A 23,799-nucleotide genomic window follows, 5' to 3' on the forward strand; every position below is an offset into this window, starting at 1 on the left:
CAAAAAAAAAACTGAATTAATGAAACAGCTGAGATATTTAATATATGTCACAAAGCACACATGATTAAAAGAACATTATAAATCACACTTAGGTCAGTAAGTTCATCACTTGGCAAATAAAATAACTCGTTGTCTCTCTGCACCTGTTTGTTGCATTTTATGCAAATGTTTCAAGGCAAGTCCAGGTACAGTTTGCAAATGATGTCTGCTTGAAAACTGAACGTGTATGCAAAGGAGTGTGTGTACCCACTTCTAACAGCAGGTCATCATTTCCGCTACATTAATATATGACATCTGAGGTTTTAACAAAGACCTTTGGAGCTTAAAAACAATGGCAATACACAACAAAATCTACATTACAGTACATACAAATCATAAATGTATAACAACCATGTGGTGTATGCTATTTGGTCATGTGAGAGCATTCACATGGACAGTGTCTCTGTGCGGTGAACAAGAGCTGACAAGTTAACTGTCTCTAGGCCACTTCGTAAAAAAAAATTCCTATCCTGGAAATCCGGTTTTAGTGGTTTTACAGGAACTCATTTTTCAAGATCTGATTAATGCATGGTGTGCATTTTCAAGGAACTTGGGAGAATGAACATAGTCCCAGATTCTTCTTCATTCTGATCGTAGAGGAACTGCCTGAACACATTGTACACAATCTCTGTGCTAAGAGTGGAGTTTCTAAGCTCTTCTTCTGGAAAGATAAATGTCAGCTTGTATTGCACGACAGCAGACTCACTCCTGCAGGCAGAGGGAAGCACTGGTTAACTTCAGCACAAAGCATAACGTGTCATGCAACACGGGGAAGACTACAGTGCAATAACCACTGAGTGGCTTGTGTGTTTACCCAAGGTGAAATGTCTCCGCGTTTGAGAAGAAACGACCCAGAGCATGGGAGGATTCGTAGAGCTTGGTCAGCTGGGTGGGGCAGGTAGAAACATGCAAAAAGAAACAATAGGAATGTGGTGTTACTTGGACAAACAGCCCAGAGCAACCTAGACATTTTTTATAAGAAATGATAGCTGTGCTTTATTTCTGCAATACTGTTGCATTATTTAAAAGAACTGCAAAACACAATAAAATATTATTTATAAAATACATTTTTAAGGCAAAAAAACCAAACATTTCTTGAAAGCATTAAACATAAATGCTTTTGGTTGTTTTTCAGAGCAGATCAGAAAAGAATTTTTACACTTCACCCCTCTAGAACTGAAGGTTAAGACCATATAAGGAAGATTATTTGGAGTGTAGCCGCACTATCCGGAAGAGACATGAGCTGTGACAGTCAGGAGAAGATGAAGAAAAGAGCTCTGCAGAGACAGAGACAGGAGCTCTGTCTGCAGGGCCAGCACAAGCCTTTTTGGGGCCCTAAGCAGATTTTTATTAGGGTCCCCATACCAACATGTCAACACCAGATTCTTTATCATTCCTAGGCTACTCTATATATGTAATGTACCCACTATTATTAGCATAATTTGTAATTAGTCTACCTTATACCAGTGTGATTTTAACCTTACATGAGTAGTAAACTACAAAAAATGCAGAGATTTTGAAATGAAGAGTGCTATTTAAGTGTGCCATATTATTTTAATTATTTGAAAGTAACATTAGCTGATAAACACTACATTTATAGTAAACAAGTTAACACATTTGATTTATTGTATTTCTCCAGCAGTGGCAGCAGCCAGCAGCAGGAAGATGTCAGGGCATTGTGTAGCAACTATAAAAATAACATAAATATAGTTTTTCCATATGTAATAGCATTTAGTTTGTTTATCACGCTAGTTTGGTGGTCTTGGGGGACCCATGGTGGTGTGGGCCGCTTAACTCTCATATACCTTGGGCTGCCTATACATGTGAAGATGATACAAATGAAAGACAGTATTGTGTTTATCATAATAAAGAAAGATACTTTTTTAAAACTTTGCTTTATTTTCTATTTAGTTTCTAGTTAGAACTTGAAATGATTCCATCTTTTTTTCCTTTTTTAAAAAAAGAAGTAGAGAAAAAAATGAGCATAAGAGAGGCAGACACATAGATAAAGCAACAGCCATCTCGTTGTTTATCTGTGTCTTGGGTACCATGTCTGGCTTGGTAATAATATTTATAAAAATAATAATATCACTAACCTTTCCCTGGACGTCATTGAGACCTTGGGTTTCATTTGAAAATGGAATTTCCATCTGGAAGCTCCCATTAAATTTCTGTTGCAGATTAAACGTTGTTCGGTCAAAATGTTCATCTTCATCGTCATTGTTTGCTGTTTAAAGAAAAACAGTGTTAGACATATAAAGCTGAAACACCATGAGTCACTGAAAAATAATTACAAATAGTCAACAAGTAAACCACAAAAGTTAATCCTGTACTTACGCAACCTAGATAAATATCATAATATCTTTAGCATTTAAAGAAATTGTATTTTTGCAACAAACAGGAAGCTTAGACTTCATACCGCAGCACACAACCACAGAGATGATGATCACAATAGTTATAAGGAGAATGACAATGAAGGCAGCAATCAGTTTGCTGCGTTTTCCTTTGTGGGATAAACAATTCTGAAAATACAAAAAAAAACATTTGTTAAAATGGGGGTTTACTGTTATTTAAAGCAAATACTAAGGAGGAAAAGCTAATGAGCAGCAATGTTATGATCCTACCTGTAGACTTGTCCTGTTCTTATGCTTTGGTTCAATGCATGTTGTTCCCCCATTATTGCTCTGACAAAAGGAAAAATGGTTTAAATGTCTCTTAATTTTAGCTAACAGATCAAGGTCATACACACTTGGACCAGATTCAGTTATAAAGTTAAAACTAACAGATAAAGAAGCTATTCTAACCTGGATTTAGGTTTGCTCACAAACTGGAGTTGTGTTGATGTTAGAGAATGTTTGATCACTCTTGATGATTTTAACTTTTCACCTGTTAAGCAGTTGCCATTTGTTACTGGCTAGCATCGCTGAACATTCACACTTTGACCAAAGAATTGGCCACAAAGTCACTACAAGCAGGCTAGGACGCTATAACCTATTATTTATACATTAGGTTTTCCTGTAATTTTGGTTTGTGATGATGAGTTTAGCTCATGATGAAGGTTTTTCACCAAAGATAGCCTTAGCATTGTATGTGCTGAGTAGTTAGCGTAAACAAATTTTAGCTAATTTCAATATTCACACTAGACAAAAGTCCTTTTAATCAGACTTAGAAAGCCATATTTGTTTATAATATACTTGTGTCTCAGTTATCGTTCCATATTATGTTATAAATGTGTTTTAATTAAATTTGATTATCATCTTTTCACCCAAATATTACCTGTTTGGTAATCCAGTTTATAGGCAGTTCTGTTTAACCTGCTTTTTGCTAGTTTTAGCAAAGCCTTTTGCAGACGTTTCCATTTTGTTTTAACATTAGTTCTATCTTTGGTTCGTGTGGTTTCTTACACTTGAAGTGAGATTAAAAATGTGTAGCCTTAGTAAAAATTTTATTTTCCAACTGCAAAAGGGTGTGATCTTTTCTCTAAACCATTATATTGTATGTAGTATCACAGTGCAGTTCTTTCACTTGCAAAGACGCTGCAGTTTTTGGAAGCATATCATTTTATCTATCCCTACCTATGCTTTGCATAGCTAGCATCTGAATATCTAGAACAGATTAATAACTATTGGTTGAAACTTAAGTTCTTTTTTCTGTTCAAGATCTTAAAATGACAAAAAGGAAAAGGCTAAAGTAAATGGCTTTCCTAATAACTTCATTGTATTCATGTACTAATGTTATTCTTATGAAATTGTTGCAAACTATTAAAAATAAGGTCATGCAGAAGAAAAACAATGGACAGTGACAAAAACTCACCTGAGAAAGCAAAGAGTTTTCCACACTGGCCTCACCATCTCGACCATCTACCATTTCCTAAGAGTTTATAAAAAATATTGATTATTTATAATCAATATTGTGATTCAAAATAGTTATTTGAACTATTTCTTAGTTCACAGGAGCACCTAGCTTACATACTTTAGATCAACATTAGATTCTTTTTCATCTTTTGCTCTTTCCTTTGGTTTGTTCTTTTGTTTGTATTTCCTTTTAATTCCTGTCAAGCACTTTGTATCGCCTTGTTGCTGAAAATGTGCTATATAAATAAAATTACCTTTACCTTTACCTTCCATTGCCGTATTTTTGTCATTGTAAATTATGGTTGTAAATTATTTTTTCAGGAAAATGTCAGCTCCCAAGAACAAGGGTGGCTTCCAAAACTGTTTTTCAAACAGATGTCCAGGTGGTGTGGCTGCTAATAATCACACACCAAAATGAGTGGCCAAAATTGGCAGCACACCAAAACCAAACATTAGGACAGATGTTCAGAGGTTTTATTATCCTGTGATCACAAGGCTCTCAGAGTGATATTGAGTAAATATGTTGCCATTAGTGAGTTTGCAGAAGCGCTTGAAACTGCAAGCGCTTCCGCAAGCGCTGGATTTTTATTTTATGCACACCACCTAGCTAGAGCTTGTTTCAGAGGTGATCCCCCAAAACTGTGTTTGATTTAACAAAAATGACCAGTGGGATTTTCTTAACCCAACCAAATGGTTTGTTTGTTCATTTTTTTAAACTAAGCATACTGTTTTACTACAAAAAGGACAATAAATCAACCATTTTGATTTATGACCCATTCCTATCAAAGCAAGGTCCAAATTTGTATTCCACTATAAGGTTTCATGTAAAACAGAACACAAGCCCATGCATTTTTCTTTTGAGGTTTACGCTTACAAAGATCAGATTCTGCATGCATTTTTGCTGCCTAAAAGGCTAGGATAAGTCAATTAACCAATTTTTATTCATCAAATCAAGCATTTGTGATGAACAATTCAGGACCATATTTAAAGAAAAAAACATTTAAAATCCAGAAATTGTGTCATTTGTTGTTACAGCTTTAAAACTGTCCCATTCAGTTTTTAAAATGTTCTTATATCTAAACCCACATAGATAATATTTGTACAATTTGAAAACTCTTTTAATGTTCTTTCAATAGAATATTTTATCATACAACTCTCCCTCCCCTAAAAAAGACAACAACTAACTCTATAAATAAATGCTGCATCTCTGTGACATAAGAAACTAGACTGATTGGAAGTGATCAGGGTTGGGGATCACACGCCCCCACCTGTCAACTTGACTGGCATTAGCCTAAAATGTATTATTCAAATAAATATTTCTGCTAGACAAATCATTTTATAATTACAACATTTATTTTGGTAATTTGATAATTAAAATATTTTTCTTGTCAGAGAGGCTTATAGACAGGAGAACTAAATCGGATAGCAATTTGAAATTCCTATTATTTTACTAACGTACCTTTTGGTCCGAATTTGTCTTAATTTCTTCCAACTCAATCTCCCCAGATTTCATTCCGTGGTTTTAGTTTTCCAAAAGATCCGGAAGCGCCTGTTAAACGGTGTCAACTAAGAATAAATACGTTTACGGTCCCACGGAGAGAACGTGTCAGTCTCGGTTCAAGAAGTTCTCGCCGACCGACAACAAAAGACAATTTTTAATTTCCAGTAAGAAGCAGAGGGCAGCGTTTCCTCGGGGTTGGGGATAAAGTGTCTTCTTTCCCAGGTCCTCCCTTCTTAGACTGTTTGGCAGGTGAGTCGTTTCAGTTTCGTACGAATTGTTGACGGGCGACTTTTTCCGAATGGGTCGATGATCTTGGGAGGCGGTACTACTCTACCACATCAATCAACACGAATACAATGACACAAACTCCGGTATTTTTTTGAAAGTCGGGTCGGAAATACCAACCACTGTCTCCCCACAAAAATAATTTAAAATTCTTTTGTAAATTAATTTATTTCAGTAATTCAATACAAAATGTTAAACTAATTCAAGCATTAATGCTAATTTTGATAATTATGTTTTACGGCTTAACAAAACTTTAAGTTTACTTTCTCAACAAACTAAAATATTACAGATGAATAAAAATGACATGCAACACAAAAATATGATGTACACAAAAGGAGAAATGCTGATTTGACAATTGTCCAGCAGAAGGTAACTCACCTTTGTTGTGCTGCACGCTTTTCCCCTTCTGTGCAACACCCAGCTGTGTTTACCAGTTCTGTGACCTGACCAAAACTCCTCAGTCATTACCTTGAGAATTAATGCGATTTGGTTAAGTATAAAGTAGGCGTTAAAGCCGAAAATGATCAAATTTAATTTTCCTTTTTGATCAATAAAGTACTTCTGAATTCCAATTGAAATGAAATGTTACAAGTCATACAAACTGGACAAGACATTCACTGTCCAGCGCTGGGCTCCACTCAGCACACCTTAAGGGTGACACAGAGTGCAGAAAAGATGGTAGCACGAGTTCCGCTTTTATCTTCTCCTCATTGCACCCTCGCTAAGGGCCTGCCTTACTCAGTTTTTGTTTATGTGTGACTGTCGCCAGTCTCATATGTTATGGTTATAACAAATAACCATAACATATAATACATATAAAACCATAAAAAGCATGCTGCATTGTATGCTGATAAAAGAAGACAGAAGAAGAATCATATATCCATAACACATTATTGGAAGGTAAACCACAAATGTCCTTTGCTTGAAAAAACTGTTCACAAAAAGCTTTATTCAAGAATAAAATTGGAGAGTTAGGTGGAAGAAAAAAGTGTGGCAGAAAATAAGGGTTAGAGGAATAAATTGTAAAAAAAAAAATAAAATAAAATAGGACTGGACTGGACTGGTTCAAGACCAAAATAAAATTTGTTTTATTTTGTAAGTTAAGGTGACAGAGTCTAGACAAAGAGTGGAGAGAAACTCTAAACTTCAACTGAATTTGTTTTAGTTCAAGTTAAAAGTCAGTATTGATGCTTACCAGGAGCACATTGTATGAAGATATCGATTTCATTTTCCACTATTTGCATCATTATGTTTGATTGGTTAGCCATTTGGCCTGACCTAAGCTGTAGAGAACCTATGGAGTATTAAAGAAATACAAGCAACATCAGACTAAACGATGTAGACATAATCACTTCATTAATGCACTTAGTTCATAAAGAGCCCACACCAAGTTTTGGGTGAATATGCTGTAGGATAAAGAGACATATCTTTTAGTAGACTGGCATTTATGGTTTTAAGATTCTTTTTTGTTATTGGTTTTATATATCACACATTTTTTTAAACTAAATTTGAGCTTTTCTATAACAGTAAGCCATAATCACTAATTAGATACAAAGGCTTGTAATATACTACTTTTTGTGAAATGGATATGGATAATAGACGAGTTTCATGTTTTGCATCTTATAACAAAAATAACTCAACTGTTTGGTGAGATTCTGATATATTGTATCTGGAAAATTAAGTATGAATAAATAGTTGAGTTTTGAATTTTAAAATGTATTTTTAAAACGTCAATTCCTTTAGACCTGGGATTGCACATTTTTTGTCCAGTTTTATGAATTCTTCAGTTGTTTATAGCTATTAGGCTTTCAAACATTATGGTTTTATTTTCTGGGCCTACTTTTCAAAGCACTGAAGCACCTAATTTTTGGTATCACATATGATTAAACTATATTATAGATTTTGATAGTTGATGTAAATTAGTAAAGATGTTTAACAAACCAGTAAAATAACTTTGTTATATTGCCAAATTTGAATTAATCTTTAACATTGTGTTGCTTTATGATTTGTACAAATCAAATGAAAAACCTGTGGACTAATATTTCCAAAATTTTGCAAAAGCTGGACCCATAACTAAGGAAATGTGACTCTGGAATTGGTTATGGTATTGAGATTAGAAATGGAAAATATGTAGGACTATATTTGCTAAATACATCTACAGTGAAGAGCACCATGTTGCAGGAAGCCATCTGGCCGGTTTATCATAAATATTTGTACACAATCTACAAATCATTTGGCTGTTTAGTTACTCAGGAACATGTGTTGAAAGAACAGAATTATGTAGTTTTCAGCATCCGATAAATCTAATAAATACCAGCAGTAGACCTGTTCCACGTTTGCGCAAAGATGGATGTTTGCTGGGAGGTGTTGCAGAGCTGCGCTCTTTGTCCTCGACCGGACCAACTCACCACTTAATGTACCGGTATCTAAAATTTTTAAAGGATTTTAGATATCTTTACCCTACTTTATCAAACAGAATTGTACATAGACAGGACATCCAGGGCAGCTTGTGCAAAGACAGGCCAGAACATAACAGTCAGAAACCGTCTGCAATTGTACAAACATGTATAAACATGCCAAGTGTGAGTGGGAATCCCACAGTTAAAGTCACAGTGAGAGCTAACATCCAAACAGAAACCCTCTATTGCTTAAAAAAAAGACAGAAGACAGCAGAATGACAGATTATGCAACTGACACCACAGAAACATGAAGAAGGAACTTGAACTCTTGAAAAGGAAACAGAGTGTTTAAAATCAGAACTACAAAAGTTGTGTAAAGTCATACTTGGAAGTACAGTTCATCTGAAACCTTGAGGCAGTAACCTCAAACTGGAAGAAAGACTTCAGCAGATTCCAGGAATAACACAAGATATGAACTCTATCATCTTTACAAAACAAGTCGCTGGTGACTCACTCTATGAATAAAATACTCATGAAAATCAGCACTTTAAGTTTTAAAGAAAAGCAACTTACTGTACATTATCCAGTTGTCTCAGTATCTGCTTAGGAATTTACAAATATTTACCTAACTACGTGATATGCAGGATAATTGTATGACTTAATCTCACAGTGAATAAATAAATTATGTGACATTACCAAATCTTATATAGGGTTAGAAATAAACAACCCCTCATAAAAATAAATCACAAACAGGCATGATATCCATTACTAATACAAGATAGGGTGAAATTACAGGATGAAGTCAAAATGTGCTACAACCTTTACAGGTATGTAAACAGGTAATGTACCGGTAACCTTCTCTAAACCTTTGAGTGCTCATGTCTAACTGTTCAATGTGTCAGTCCTTTTTGCACCACTTCCTTTTCTGTAATACGGAGCCTAATGACAAAATTCTCAGCAGGTGTTTTAACCAGGAATCAACCAATAAATGTCATCATCATCACGCTTTGATGTCACAAGACCAAGACGACACTTAGCAGATGATCAACTGTGCCTCGCCATTGTGGGGTTTCAGGCAGGATGTAATTAGACGGAAGTGGCTACTGAGCTTAGGGCGTCACAGAGTGTCATAAGGTTACAACAGAGATACAGAAACACTGGAAAAGTCACAGAAACACACAGAAGTGGACGTCCTCTGGCCACATCCCACACTGATGGCTACTTCTTTGTGAACAATGCCCAGGAAACAGAATGATGAAAAATGCCACTCAACTCCAAGCACATTTAAGGGAGTTGAGAGACACGTCAGATCGGTCGAAACCATTTATATCAGCATGTAACGCTTACTGGACGACCTTCGTTGGTACCTGACCATACCACCACACACAGACGTCATGGACGAGGGACCAGCAAACTCGATTCTGTTCTCTGGTAAAAGTCGATTTACGCCGAGAAGAAATGATAGCCATCAACAATGTTGGAGACGTCAAAGAGGCGCCATGTTTAAGCCACTGATGTCACCAGACAAACCTTTGGTGGTGATCGTGTTTAAGTTTGGGCAGGTCTGTCCAGTCCAGGGGTCTGCAACCTTAACAATCCAAAGACGCTGCTCAGTCCAGCTGAATAAAACAGTCAGAAAATGTTGCTCATGAAAAAACAACTTGAATATATGCTATAGGAAATTTGTGGTGATATTTTTCAAGAACCACAATTTTATTTCTGTTTTTAGGTATTAAGGAAAAACAAAATAATTATAATGGTGTTTAGTTGCACAACTTTATGGACTCGTTCATTCGTGGCTGTTTTCACGTTTATTGCGCTGTCCATATTAGTCTCGATATTTGCAGTTTTCTGGAGCGCAACGCGAAGCTCGACGTAATTCACAGGTAATATATTAACTTGACATTAACAAAGACACAGCGGGACGGTTGAAATGATCCGACCCGCTGGAAACGATGGACAGGGATGGAAATGATGGACAGGGAGAGTCTGACTAAAACTAACTGGATGTCAGACAAATTCTGGGGTTTATGTCTGCTTATTTCCAAGCCCAAAAAGCGCAACCCGCGACTCATTAAATCTGCAAGCGACTTTAGAAAAAAAAACAAGCCCAAAGCTGCTTATAATAGGACTTGGCGAAGGAAACTCAAAATACTTCCTGTTTTTCCAGCGACAAAATGCGCATCTCCCTCTTCCCTCCATGTTTCTGTTTCTGTCGTTGCTGATACTGTCGCATAGAAATGAAGCCTAGGCGCAAATTCAAACCGGAAGACTCTGTAGCCTCACCTGCATCATCCAATTGGCGCGTCCCGCTCATCGCCGCCGACCTATCAACGCTGGACAGGTCACGGCCAATCACCGACCAAGGCCCAGTTGATAAGGACCTCCATCCATGGCATCTTCCGCTTTTCAGCAGCGCTCAAACCTCCTCCACCTCGACTCTCCCGGCTCTCCAGGCACACATCATCCACCGACCTCCACCACCAGCGTTGGGCCCCGGGGGATGACATTCCTAACCTACATCGGGAATGCTCATCCGAGTTTATTGCAATTCACAGCTCGATGTCCTCAGCAGGGGCCCGAGCGCCAAAGAACTTTAATTTATATATGTCAATAAACCTTTTTAATCGCTGTCTTTCTCCGTCTGAGTCTCTCCAGATTGAAATGGCGGTTTCTCCCAAGACATAGAGGAAATAAAATTTAATTACAAAAGAAAATGGTGACGCAAAGTAATTTCGATAAGTAGCTGTAGTCTTACTACTGGATTTGAAATGGCAACGCGTTAGATTACTCATTACTGAAAAAAGTGGTCCGACGTCAGTAACGCCTTACTAAATAACTCGTTATTGACATCACTGGTGGTCACTAAGTTATCATAACCACTTCATGCCAACTAGATGGCTGCAAACAAAGGAGGAAAGAGTTAAAAATTACCTCATTTCCAATGTAGTGGAGGATCAATATACAACGGGGCTGTTCTCGATTTAGACCCTCGGGGTGCATCATGGCGTCATAGGTTCTTTAAAATATTGATATTAAAATAAAACTGGTAAAACATGATAATTTCATTGAAAAAGGACATCATTTTCACTGCAAGGAAAAGTGAAGGACCTGTCAATGTGTGGGTCTGTCTATCTTCTTGGTTGCATCTTGCTATCCAGGAGGTCTTACTGATTTCTGATCACTTCAGTTGGAGAAATGTTCCCTGATTTCAAAACTTTGGTCGAAGTGGTGCTTGTAATTCCAATTTTTACTGTGGCAACAGCGAACAGGAATATGTTGCCCATTGTTAGGTACAGGGGAGGATCTGGCATGCAGTGGGCCTTTTTCTCTTCCAACAGCCTTGGGGACAATGATAGAATGTGCATCATCACCGGCTCTTTGATATTTCAAAATCAGTGAACTCTACCAAAGAAATGACATTGAGTCTATCAGCAGGATAATAATCCAAGGTTTTTAAGGCTTTTCATCCGTCACAATCAGGAGTCTTGATAATTGTCTAGGGCACTGTGATTTGAAAGATTCTAGAAATATTTTACTTTAATATTCATAAGGGTCAGAACATCTGTACATTTTGTTCCACACAAACCAACATATACAGTATTTTTAAGGACAGTCAATTTAAATGATTCAGTTTATCATCACATACAAAAGAGCACTAAACTAGTCTCTGGTATTTTATACCTTTATCCATCCTTTTATTTAATGTTACTCTCTGTACTGCATACAAAACAGGCCAGAGGGGTGGGGCTGAACTCGTAACAAAGTCTTGAACTTAAAAAAAAAGTTCAGCAAAAAGAGGGATTTGCAAAATTAACAAATATTTCCCATGATCAGGTATAAGTGAGGATTTTTCTTTCCATGTTTCCACAGCTGTTTTCCAAACAGCTGCTTTTCTCAACTGTCCAGTGCTGAAAGACCTGTTCTAAAGACAGCCAGTAGAGGGCGGCGGAGTCCTTTAAAATCAAATGGTGGAGATATTTTAAATAGACCATCTCTTAAATAGGGTAGTTCTCCTAATGCATGTATTCATATACCTATTTGTATGTTCTTTTTCCAGAAAGAAAAGGCTTTTATAGTTCACATATTGTCGTTTTCTTCTTGTTTTGCAACTTGAGGCATCTCGTCCTGCCCTTTTTCTGTTTCAACGTCCCCCTCCCTCTGCTCGTCAGACAGTAAAGGATCCTGTCCCTCCTGCAAAGCCTCTGCAGGTAGATCTTGTTCCACCTCCTGCTCTACATCCCATCTGTCGTCTGGGTCACACTGTGCCACCCCGGCCTCAATCTTTTCAAAGTCTTCCTCTTTGTTTTCAGCTTCTTTTACACTGCTCAGCTGCTTGGATTCAGCTTCCCCCATTAGATTCTCAAACACCTGGTCCTTGTTCCCATTTTCTTTCGGGGCATCCGGTTCACAGGGGGAATGGTCACTTGTAGCACCTGCCTCCTCTCCAGCTGACCTTCTGTGTTGTCTTGTAGGCGGACGCCTCTTGAATGATAATCGTGGACGGGTCTGTGTGGACAAGATGAGAGAGAATTTAAAAGCTGTGTAAATAGGGGTGATATTTAACATAGCTGTATTTATTGTGATAAAATGACAGACCTTGGAATTTTATAATTTGGCTCACTTTAAAATTGAAAACACATTATAACTGTCTTCATCACTGTACTCATATTAGGGCTCTAGCTAACGATTATTTCAGTAATTGAATAGATGCCAATTATTCTGACAAGAAATTGAGCAATCTGATAAGTAAATTGGCACATTCTGCACATTTCTCTTATATCCACTTTTGATTATTTTATAAAATATTAGAAATACATGAGAAAATTCATTTCCATTTTTTAAAATAAGAAAATAAATATTTCTATACCTAAAATTCCTTTAGAATTTCTGTAGAAAAAGATGAATCTGCAGCTTAAAAAATACTTTTAACATAAACATGTGAATAGCATAACTCCTTTTGCTTCACTTAACATCAATAAAGTGTATATATAAAAAATTTTTTTTTGATTAAGTGGTTAATAACTGGAGTGCAAAAGATGCTTAATGAGAGACTTTTTTAACATTCTATGAACCAGATGAAGCTAAAACTACTCCACTTGAGGCAGTCAGGGTATAACATATTTTCAGATAAAGTTTTTTTCATGCTAAATGCAAAATGTAGATATTTTTTGTTGTGCTTGATTACTAATTTAGTTGACGTCTTCAAATATCGCTTAACTATGAATACTCCAGAGTTTTGTTTCAGCACTAATTCAGATCTATTTTTAAATCTAGAAAAGCCAGCATAGCTTAGGAGTATTTAAAATATAAAATTAACAACAAACAAGACAGAAACATTCAAAGGCGTGAATTTTGTGTAGCATTGCATTGATTCTCTTAGTCTAGTTGTCATTTCTAAAACAAAAATGAATTGTTCTTCATCTTCAGTGCAACAGCAGTTGTTTTTGCTCTTCAAATGATTTCCGGTCACGTCAGAAATCTCACTGCGGTTTGCGTGAGAACACCACAAAGTGCAGCCAGGGACTCTAACTAGGCTAAGTGGATTATTTTCTTCAATCCACCATCTTGCTTTAGCTTATCTCAGACCTGCTTAAACAGAAGATGCACGTTGGCCAATCAGAAGTGCGTCTGTGAGGACAACATGCATGTGCCTCGCTGTGTCGTCACAACTCACTCACCAAGTAGCGTGAGTAATACTTCGACTCATCGTTGGCTCAGTTTGTCTCAAAAATTCAAATACAACAATTCAAATGAGATCACAAGTAATCTAGGACTCATAATGGATCAAAAATAAATATGTTGTGGGTAGATCAGAGCACCAACAAATAGATCCATCTATGCTGTTCATGCCTGATGATGGGTTTACCTTATTAAAGCTCGGCAGCGGGGTCCCTTCAGGTGGGCTGTCGAAGCTAACAGGATCCTCATCTTCGCTGGACAGATGCAGTGGTCGCAGGGTGGGGCTCAGGGGCGTGCAGGGCGTGGATGGCGACAACTGTGATGGCTGCAGCTTCACATCTGAACCCTTGGGTGAAGGCAGAAGAGCTGTGGGGGATAGAGCGAGGTTGGCCTGCGGAGAGGAATGATGTGTGATTATCTGTTGGGGATTTTGCATGTAATTCTGTGCTGGGAAGTCAAATTTGAGTGTGATTAAATGGAAAATTTGAGCATTTCAACAAAAGTAAACGATAAACAAATACAAAAAAAAACAAGGTTCCAAAATGCATTATTTTCCTTGCTCTTCTGATTCCTTCCACTTTTAAAGCAGACTATCAAAACAAACTCCAGTAACAAATAAATCCTGACCAATCAATTTGAGAAATCATCTGCCTCCCAAAAGACAGGGCTGCCCAACTCTAGTCCTCAAGATCTACAGTCATTCAGCTTTAGGATGTTTCTTTTCTCCATCACACTTCACTGATCTGCATGTCATTCCCTCTTTATGTGCATCTAAAAGTCTAAAAGCACCCTTGAGTTAAGATCTCTGATGTGTCCTACCTGGACTGGGGAGAAGAGGAAAAGGGAGAATCTGCAGCCTTTTTGTCCCATGGCTGCTCGCTGTGGGAACGACTAACTAAAGGGTCTAAAGTTGGAGGCTCAGCAGAGCCTCAGTGGCCCAAGATCTCATTAGACTATTAATCTGAGCCGATTGTGGCATCGGAGAAGAAAAGCCCCACCCCTTTCTTCCCAAAATGTCATGATCTAATGAACCAGTAGGGGGCAGTAACGACTTAAACATCCTCACTTCCTGTAGTGGATTATGCACTGTAAAACAATCAAAAGTATCTAAGGTTGTACCTGCAGTTTCTCAATGATGGAGGAGTTCTTTGTTTTGAAGGTGGTGGGAGAGACAGATGTCTGGCACAAAATGAAAACAAAAACTGTCACCATCAGAGATAAATACAGAAACATTGTTAATCTCAAGTGAGTTTAGGCACCAAAGTGATTAAATACAACTACAAAAATAACAATGAAGATATTCATAGGAATCAAATTAAATGTGTAAAAAATAGTAAAATTAGTTAATAAAAGCAATACTGTAATAGAGATAAATAAATAGTGAGCATACAAAGTTAAAAGAAAAAAAAGTGAAGCTGCAGCTGAGTTGAAAGGCACAGAGAAAACTTAAGTCTGCATATTTGGCCTTTTTGCTCCAAATAAAACTTTAATAACCCTGAAAAAGTAACAAAATCTTAATTTTAGTTTCTGTAGGTGACAGGACGCCAGTGGAGTGTGGCTGCAACCGGAGTTAAATGCTGTTTCCTGGAGCCAGTCAAAAGCTGAACCAACTGATTAATACCCTCCTTGCACATAGACTTACTGTAACCGAGGTGTGTTGTGAAAAATGCACGACTGATTTACTCAAAGACTCTCGGAAGGAAATATGACTTTACCCTGGCTTGAAGGTATAAAAAAGCTTCCAAAAATGCCACCCAGGTTGCTCAAACAAAGGATTGACTGAAAGAAGTCTGGCATTCCAAACCAAATAACTGGTTTTCATTTTGTTTAAGATTTGACTTTATCCATGATTTGTGTCCTCTATTGGACATTTTGAGATCAAATCAGATCTATCAAATACGTTTATACTCAAAAAGTGAACTTGATTATGTCAATAACTTACTTAAATACATATAAACAGTAATACAACATGATGTGTATTGCTGAAAAAGAAGTATGCTTCACTGTAAATAAATAAAATGGAAAATAAATAATGTGAAAATGATGTTGGTCCCAGGAAAATAATGAATCTGTAAAGAAGTATTATTTGGGTTCTAAATGTTTAGTGTTAGTGCATTATTCTTCATAATGTTATGATTCATAAATTTAATTTAAGCCACATTATTCCCTGCACTGTAAATAGGTGTAGAGTATGCCACATTTAGATACTTGTCTTGAAAATGGAAATGGATACTCTAACATAATCTACATATTATATAAAAATTTTTTCTCCAACAAAATCCATTGTACTCTTAAACGCAGGCTTAAAACTGAATGAAAGAATAGATTTGATTTAATCAACACATTGTGAGAAGACTGAGACAAACACAAAATTTTTCAAAATTCAGGAAGCTGACCGTAGCACATAAATCAACAGAGGAACCAAGTTTACCCACATCTGACACTTCCTTATCTTGTGAAGGATTTTGCAACTTTAGAGAACAAGGAGGTCGTCCTCGAAAAGGCAACTGCAGGAAGAGTGGGAAAAAAAAGCAGAAAATCTTCTGAGTATAAACAGGTTGTGAGTCAGAATACTGAAGATGTTTTTATTAAACAACCGTTTGGCTAGATGGTTACCTCATCGTTTGAGTTGGGCATTGGCATAATGTGACCCTTTAACTTTCCGGCCAGCTCAGCCACAGACGGCTTGGATGGAGAATCTTTCTGGAAAAACAAGAATTCAATACAAAACCATCAGGATTATTTAACAATTGACAGCATTAGGTGTTTTACTTAAAAATAGATGGCTACCGGACGTCCACGAGGAACCATTTTAGGTCCCATTCCTTTCAATTTATATATTAAATGTCTTATGTTTAATATACTTGATTTTAAACATCTGATGTTTAATCAATATGAACAACTAACATGGACTTAGTTGCTCATATTGTGAAAACAACCTTGGGTGCTTCTGCAGAAAAGCTAAATTCAAGCTTAGAGAAAGTGTCTACATCTGAGAAGTCACAATTAAGATTAAGAATCTTTTTTTCAAGGAAGGTTTGTCAATGATGTCTTGTCCTTCTATTTAAATACTTAAGGTAAAGTGACTGTTTTTCTATTAAAATAATAATTAAAAAAAACTAGTTCTGTTAGAAAATCATTCTAGGTCAGAATTAGGGGTAACTACATTAAATGTGTAACAGAATTAATCATCTTGGATTAATATAGGATTTTTAGTTAAGTTTTTAATTCATTTTAAAGAAAAATTAATCAAAACTGTTTGTGAATAAGCAAAATTCAGGGATATTTTCACATTTGTCTTGTGTCCCAAGAGGCTGATCTTCAAATACTTAAGCAAACAAAGTAAGTTTGACCATCTTGTGACCAGTTAGCATTTTTTTGAAGCTCCCTTCTTTTCTTTCAGTTTGCATGTTTCAAATGCATATTTAACATCTACCATAAATATGAAGTTAAACCAAAGTCAAGCTTTGGTTTAACCCACATTATCACTAGATCACCATAAACAAGGTAAAATTCTCATTTCTAACTTTTCACCTAGAAATGAGAAGGTCATCCAGATGGAGAGGATTTGCAGGGGGAGGAACCAGCTAGAAAGCTTAAGATGAAGAGAAACATCATTTTTCAGCATGAAAAAACAAATACAACATCCAACAACGTAGCATATTTTCATCTAAAGAAGATTGAAGTTTCTCAATTGCGCAACTAGAATCAGGGACAGGAAATTAGCAAGTGGTTAGTTATGACATAAATAATTAAATAACTGTGGTGTAAGTTTTACTTGAGATGTACAATAGTCTTTTTCCACATTTTTCCATGTTTGATGAATGACAAAATCCAAATGTCAGATTGAAAAGTGACAATGACATAAACCATTTTTGACTGAATTCACAGAAAACCCAACAATGCTGATATTCTTCAATAAAAATGTTTCGCTTCCTCTTCTCCGTCAAAAGAAAAAGCAAGCAAAGTGAGAAATGCAGACATCAGGCGACTGAGGGGAAAACAAGAAAGGATTCTAGCAGCAGTTTGGCGGGTTTCGGCGCCGTCCTTGGAGGAACTCTCTTGAAGCGAGACAGGAAGTGAGCCCTTCACCCTGCAGCTGGTCAGCATCATGCTGCAGCCTGTGACAGCAGGGACCTGCATGTCCTCGCTGCTTCACGCTGTTATCACTGCTCGGCCTCTTCACTTTCTCCGTCTCCCGCTATTCCCAAAGTGATTTCTGCACCGCCCTCCTCCGCACTTAACTTTGAGGGTCACTAACTCTGCACATATCTGAGCCTGAATGATAAGTTGGCGTCAGAGTAGAATGTGCATAAATTTCTCCTCTCTGCATTTATTTCTATAATACGATGGCGTATTAGGCCGTACTAAAAAAAAAAAAAGAACGTTATTTTTGAATGTGAAAATTTTTTAATTTTTTAATAAAATAAAACTAATTATTACTTTTTTTAATAAGTTAAATTTAGTCTCTCTTCATTTATTTCTATAATACAATGGAGTATTAGAGCATACTAAAAAAAATTAAAATACAAGAATAATCAACTCCTGCAGGTTACAAGAGTAAAGTTGTAATATTATGAGAATGAAGCCATTGTACTATGAAAATAAATATTATAAAATATTGTAATATTTTTAAAAATGAAGTAATTGGAATTTGAGAATATAGTCATAATATTACAAGAATAAAGTTGTACACGAATGAAGTTAAAATAATACCAGAATAAAATCAGTGTTTTGAGAATAAAGTCATAATACAAGAATATAGTGGGAATATTATGACTTGTAATTATATGATTTTCTTCTATTAATTTGATTATTTTTGTTTTCTTGTCCCTGCTCTGTCGTAGATAATACGTTTAACCTGCTAATGCTTTTGGTTTCCATGAGTTTGTAGTCAAATTGTTCTGAGCTTGTGGAAATTCTCATGCATCATGTTGCCATTAAATGATTTGCATTTTGCTTGTGTGGTCACTCCCTTTCAATCAGTAACTTTCACACTATGTCACATTTCCATTTCACTTTTATACATCATTAAGAAACTCGTGGCTTTCTGCTCGCAACTGCCACTTCTGTCATGTTTCCTGAGTGGGCATTTCCACTCTGTCATTCCCTCCGCCTCCCCTGGGCACAGTTTGGACCAGTGCCCAGGAAAACATGGATCTCCCAAGCGTCACAAACACACATACCGGGTTAATCGCAACACTTTATTTTCTTTTGCTTCTCTTGTTCTCAGCATGACCTCACCACCAAACTCCCTCCACCCAAACACAGTGAAACGTCTGCTTGGACTCCTCTGTTGTTCCTCTCCACATCCAAACATTTTCCTAAACTCTTCTGCCTCATATTTGATAAGCAGTAATTACCAGATGCCCTCCAACCCCCCAACCTCGTTATTTTGTAAGCTCCAATTGTTAACTCTTTCCTGTCCTTCCAAAACAAACGCATTCAGAGAAAACCCACATCACAACTGCACAGCCAAAGGAAGCAGGGCTCTTTGTTTTAGTCGCCGGAGAGATGTCTGGGGTGAAGAAAAGCTTCGTCATCTATAATGGTGGGAAATGATAAACAAGGACTTTAAACTGGATGGAGTGAAAAAAAGAAAAAAAATGTTATTCAGTTCCCTTTACTGAGGCACCCCTAAATAAAATCCAGTGCAACTATCCACCTCAAAAAGTCACCTAATTAGTAAATTAACCATTTTTATAATTTAATTTTAGAATAAAAGCAGCCGTTCAGTGAACGCCTCAGAGGTTTGATAAAAGAACCAGCTTCATCTGCACATCACACTTCACCATTCCCTTGGTGAAGCATGGTATTGGTATCATCATGCTGTGGGGATGCGTTTCTTCAGTAGAAACAGGAAAGCTAGAGTTGATTAGAAGATGGATGGAAGAAAATGAATGCTAGAAGAGGTAGAAGAAAACATGAAACTGGGCTGGAGGTTCAAAGCATACTACTGTGTTAAAATGGCCTAGTCTAAGTCCAGACACTCTATGTGGCAAAAATTAAAAATGAAATTTACAGAGTTGATATATAATCTACATGAGTTGATTATTTTGCAAAGAAGGAGCAAAAAAATGTTGGTTTCTAATGTGCAACGTTGGCAGAGACATAACCCAAAACACTTTCAGCTGCAATTGAAAGAGATATGACTGATATGATATTACTGAGTGCGGTTGCTTTACATTAATTTGTAGATTTCTGACATATCATGTTCGATTGCAAACTTAACAGGAGTGACGGAGCCATAGAAAAGCCACGCTTCTGATGATTTTAATAAATTATAAAGAACATCAGGCGTCTGGTTTGCCTTGGTAACAGTCTTTTGAGAAGCTCCGCATCTGAAATCTAACTTTTGGTTGAACAAATAGTAAACGCTTGTAATTCTCCTTATCAATGGTCATGATGTAATTTAAATCTTCAGAGTGTAAAGCCATCACTTAGTGGAGGGCATAACTAACAGGACAAAGGTTCAGTAGTCAGTCAATCCACTGATGTGATTAGTTTCACATTTAAAATATGCACATTTTGTTCAAATTCTTCTTTTTTTTAAAAAAAAAAAAAAGCTTTATCCTAATGGTCAGATTACCATTAACAATAGAAGTGGGAATCAACAATTTACGGTAAGCTGTCTGAAAGCAAACAAACTTTTCAGATAAAAAGTAAATGTTTCGTGGATGGGATGCCCCACAAGCCTCTTTAAATTACATGTGAGCAACTGGGGAATTCACTTTCCATGGCACGAGTCTCTTCACAATTTCCATATGAACAAACTAGTTGCCCACAACGTGGTGTAAAATACAGTCATGTAAAGTAAAAGGCATACATTTTACATTTCATCTAAGAGAAACATGAAACATTACTTGGGCTGCATTCACAGGCAATCTCACTTACTATTTTTGCCCCAGAGAAGACAAAACAGATAACAATGGGCCTTAAATGGAAAAATAAAGAGTTGGTTATCAGTACCGCACACGTTTCACTCAGCTGGGACCCCAAGCTTGGCTGTGAAAGAGTGGGAAACTATGTTTCTCTACAAGACAGATCAGATCAGACTATTTTTGGGGGCGTAAGGCCTGGGAAAAAGCCCCAGAGCTGTTCAAGCAGCTCTGCTTTGTAACCCCTCTGCTCCTCCGAGTGTCCCTAGACCACATCTGAAGCATGCTGTAATACAGCATATGGAGCAACTGAGTATGCCTAAACAAGGAGATGGTTGAAATTCTTCTTTAAGCCAAACAAGCATTCAGTGGAGTCATGTGAACTGCAGCAGAGCTTAGCAAAAGTGCTAATATCTAAATTTTGAACATCATGCTCAACACGCCATCAGACAAGGGAGTTGTGGAGGCAGCATTATGATACGGGAAAACTTTTCTTTACCAGGAAAAAAAAAGCTAAATGCAGGTAAATAAATAAAAATAAGACTATGTCTGTCAGGTTTGCACACAGCTGAAACACTAATCTTTATGTTTTATAAAGCACAAAGTCAGGCATAAAATTTGTGGAGAACAATCTTTTCATTTTGTTCACATAGATAAGTGGAACTGGACTGAAATATGTAAAGAGGCAATTTATCAACAAGTCATATCAAAACACACAGCAAACATGCTACAATTAACCTAGCAACTGTGTCACACCAAAATATTTATCAGAGCGAGAGAAAACGTTAATTTTAATCAAACTCTAGTTTGTTTGCTTAGAATGTCCGGTTCATTTGTGTAAGTGTGAATGTGGAATCGAACTTTAATGTAGACAAAAAAAAAAAAAAAAGTCAAACTTTGGTTAAAGTTAACGTTGGTGCGGTTTAAAAGATAATGCCAGGCTGACAGGAGACTGCTCTAAAAGCAGGAAGAGGGCTGTAGCAATCTGGGTAAACAAAATCAGAACAAAATAAAAACCATATGAGTGGTTTTATTTTGTAGCTTGTGGTCTTTTATCAATGACAAAAGAGAAATCCTCCAACTGCTAAAATCTGATGCTGCTCAATTTTTGTTTACATTTCATAAAGGATGATATTGTTGCTCAGTTTTGGTGTTGCTTCTTTCAGTGGTTCTTGGTGCAGCGCCCCCATAGGTGAGTTGGTAAACCTTAATACTGTAATTGTATGTGTCAAAATGTGACATCTTTTTAGAAACATAAGCTAAAGATAGGTGGAGCTTAGGTGATGCGTTTTCAGAACATTAAAGTAGATTTCTTAGCTAAGCATTGATACTGCAAAATCTAGACAAAGAAAGTAGAATCCAGAATTCCATCTGACTTTTCAGCAAAACATTGGACTGGGACTTGGTGTGGGTAAATACCTATTTTTAAATAACTCGGATCAGCATCTGAGATGTCTATATTCAGATAGACATAGCAAATATTTAATGATGTGTGCAACCAATATCTTAATTCTAGACTGTGAATGAAAGCACGAGGAAACTGTGAAAAACATCCAAAATCTTCTGATCAACAAAAATCCTTAATATTATGACAGTCCCTCCATGTTAGTTTTGTGTAACCCAGTTCTTCAGTGAATCAGGCTAGCAGCGAGGTAGCACGTGTTAACTCTAGAGGAGCTGCAAACATCCACAGCTCAGGTGGGAGAATTTGTTGACCGCTCAATATTTGTCCAGAGTTAATGAAAACAAAAGTTATGCATCCTTCGAACAATAGAACAGCTATGAATCATATGTCACCCCAATAAAAAGATCTGAAGGTCTCCACGGTTCAGGCATAATTTGCGCATCTTCATCAGAAAAAGACTTTACGAATCAAATTTAAACCCACCTCAGATCTGCTTCTACATGCAGTTCAGTCTAAGGAGAAGCAAAGCAGAGCCTTAACCTCAAACTGAGTGGTTTTTGCTTTGTGGGAGCAGTTTTGCAGATTACTTCCGCACTTCCTAATGTGCTGTGGAGGAAAGAAATTGGGTGTTTCACTTCCTACTTTTCACGTAGCCTGGAACTCTTGAGAGTGGTGTTAAAAGTCTGAGGGAACTTCTTTTTTTAAACAGGGAGGGGGCTTCCAAAAACGGTGAGCAAGCCATACATTTCCTCTGCTCAGAAGAAACAGCTTTTCTGTTTCAGCTTCTGCACTTCAGAGGAAGAGGGGATGCTGTGCAGATCTCTGTAAATTGAGCAATTCATAAAAGATGCTCTGTCATCTCCTTTTACTTCCACTTAGGCTTTGGTAATGCGCCACAAGATTAGTCTGAAACTCACTGAGCATCTCAACTTGTTTAGTTTTAGTAAAACTTATCTCCCCTAAATGTGTGTGAATGTCTTTATTTGGATTTCATGTGCTGCTTTGTATAAGAAGCCAAAAACTATGCGAAAAGCATTGATATCCTATATGCTCCCATTGATCCATAACTCTTCAACCCTATAAAACTGTTAAATATTGAAAGAAAACAATCTTAACTCTTCCAAAAAAATATATGAAAGCAGTATTTTTAAATACTGCAACTTCAACCATTGATCTCCTGTGATGTAATGCTTCCATTTCAATTCCACTTGAATGTCTAAAAACATCGGGTTGTAAAGAGAACAGAGATTTAAATAGTTTCTACCTCCATCCTGGGAATGCGCCAGGAATCGTCCCCTCCTGGTGTTTTTCTCCCTCCGCCTTGGTCTTTAGGAGCAAACTACGCGCAGCTTGAGAGGAAAGTGAGGAGAAGCGAAGAACAGCAGCTCTGTGTTTATATCTGGAGCCAAATCAGCCTCATGGACTGAGAGGGAGGGGCCCCTGCTATACTTTTCTGCACGCATTTGACTCTCACTGTGAGGACTTTCAAACTAAAAGCCCCTTCATTAGGGTGTTCAAGCTGATAAATACGGCATTAAAATGTGCATATTGTACAAACATTTCCTTTTTGCTTAATTTAAGTTATTTCTAAACAAAAATCATGCAAAGTTGAATTCAATTCAGCGTCTTCATATAGGGCCGATATTGCGAGACTATGTTTCTTTATCGCAAATTCAGTTATTTGATTAATTTCAAAGAAATGTGATTGAAAACGTTATCCTCCCTTTGGTTCAAAAGCTACTATAAAATAAATGTA

General features: G+C 36.9%; 2 protein-coding genes and 1 long non-coding RNA gene across 6 annotated transcripts; 1 reads left to right on the forward strand and 2 right to left on the reverse strand.

Moving 5' to 3' along the window:
- Window positions 1-13: 13 nt before the first annotated feature.
- On the reverse strand, window positions 14-6,305 carry c15h3orf52 (chromosome 15 C3orf52 homolog). Of its 2 annotated transcripts, none has more exons than XM_028044951.1 (7): window positions 6,058-6,305; window positions 3,853-3,909; window positions 2,664-2,723; window positions 2,459-2,561; window positions 2,136-2,266; window positions 854-924; window positions 14-747 (listed from the first exon to the last, which is right to left on the reverse strand). In XM_028044951.1, exons 1-7 carry the CDS (start codon window positions 6,142-6,144, stop codon window positions 561-563), a joined length of 696 nt encoding a protein of 231 aa, XP_027900752.1. In that variant the 5' UTR covers window positions 6,145-6,305; the 3' UTR covers window positions 14-560. The 2 variants fall into 2 exon arrangements, with proteins under 2 accessions (XP_027900752.1, XP_027900753.1); XM_028044952.1 differs by lacking the exon at window positions 6,058-6,305 and adding an exon at window positions 5,353-5,696.
- Window positions 6,306-8,109: 1,804 nt separating this feature from the next.
- Window positions 8,110-11,904, forward strand: LOC114161594 (uncharacterized). Its single transcript, XR_003599054.1, has 2 exons — window positions 8,110-10,618; window positions 11,506-11,904. It is a non-coding gene; the product is annotated as an uncharacterized LOC114161594 (long non-coding RNA).
- On the reverse strand, window positions 11,601-23,467 carry LOC114161589 (capZ-interacting protein). 3 transcript variants are annotated; one of them, XM_028044950.1, is made up of 7 exons: window positions 23,308-23,429; window positions 17,295-17,355; window positions 16,377-16,463; window positions 16,196-16,267; window positions 14,880-14,939; window positions 13,948-14,151; window positions 11,601-12,587 (listed from the first exon to the last, which is right to left on the reverse strand). In XM_028044950.1, exons 3-7 carry the CDS (start codon window positions 16,401-16,403, stop codon window positions 12,159-12,161), a joined length of 792 nt encoding a protein of 263 aa, XP_027900751.1. In that variant the 5' UTR covers window positions 16,404-16,463; window positions 17,295-17,355; window positions 23,308-23,429; the 3' UTR covers window positions 11,601-12,158. The 3 variants fall into 3 exon arrangements, with proteins under 3 accessions (XP_027900751.1, XP_027900750.1, XP_027900749.1); XM_028044949.1 differs by lacking the exon at window positions 17,295-17,355 and having other exon boundaries at window positions 16,377-16,459; window positions 23,308-23,467; XM_028044948.1 differs by lacking the exon at window positions 17,295-17,355 and having other exon boundaries at window positions 23,308-23,457.
- Window positions 23,468-23,799: the final 332 nt, after the last annotated feature.

Source organism: Xiphophorus couchianus, chromosome 18 (genome assembly GCF_001444195.1).
Source record: "Xiphophorus couchianus chromosome 18, X_couchianus-1.0, whole genome shotgun sequence".
NCBI lineage: Eukaryota > Metazoa > Chordata > Actinopteri > Cyprinodontiformes > Poeciliidae > Xiphophorus > Xiphophorus couchianus.

Bases quoted from the DNA above. Each gene is read 5' to 3' on its own strand.
- c15h3orf52 (XM_028044951.1), bottom strand. From the start codon at position 6,144: ATGACTGAGGAGTTTTGGTCAGGTCACAGAACTGGTAAACACAGCTGG. The intron at 2,724-3,852 runs GTGAGTTTTTGT...TCCTTTTGTCAG, and splicing joins AAAACTCTTTGCTTTCTCAG to AGCAATAATGGGGGAACAAC. The intron at 748-853 runs GTAAACACACAA...CTCTGCCTGCAG, and splicing joins GCGGAGACATTTCACCTTGG to GAGTGAGTCTGCTGTCGTGC.
- LOC114161589 (XM_028044948.1), bottom strand. The intron at 14,940-16,195 runs GTGGGTAAACTT...ATTTTGTGCCAG, and splicing joins AAGATAAGGAAGTGTCAGAT to ACATCTGTCTCTCCCACCAC. The intron at 12,588-13,947 runs GTAAACCCATCA...TTGTCCACACAG, and splicing joins CGCTGCCGAGCTTTAATAAG to ACCCGTCCACGATTATCATT.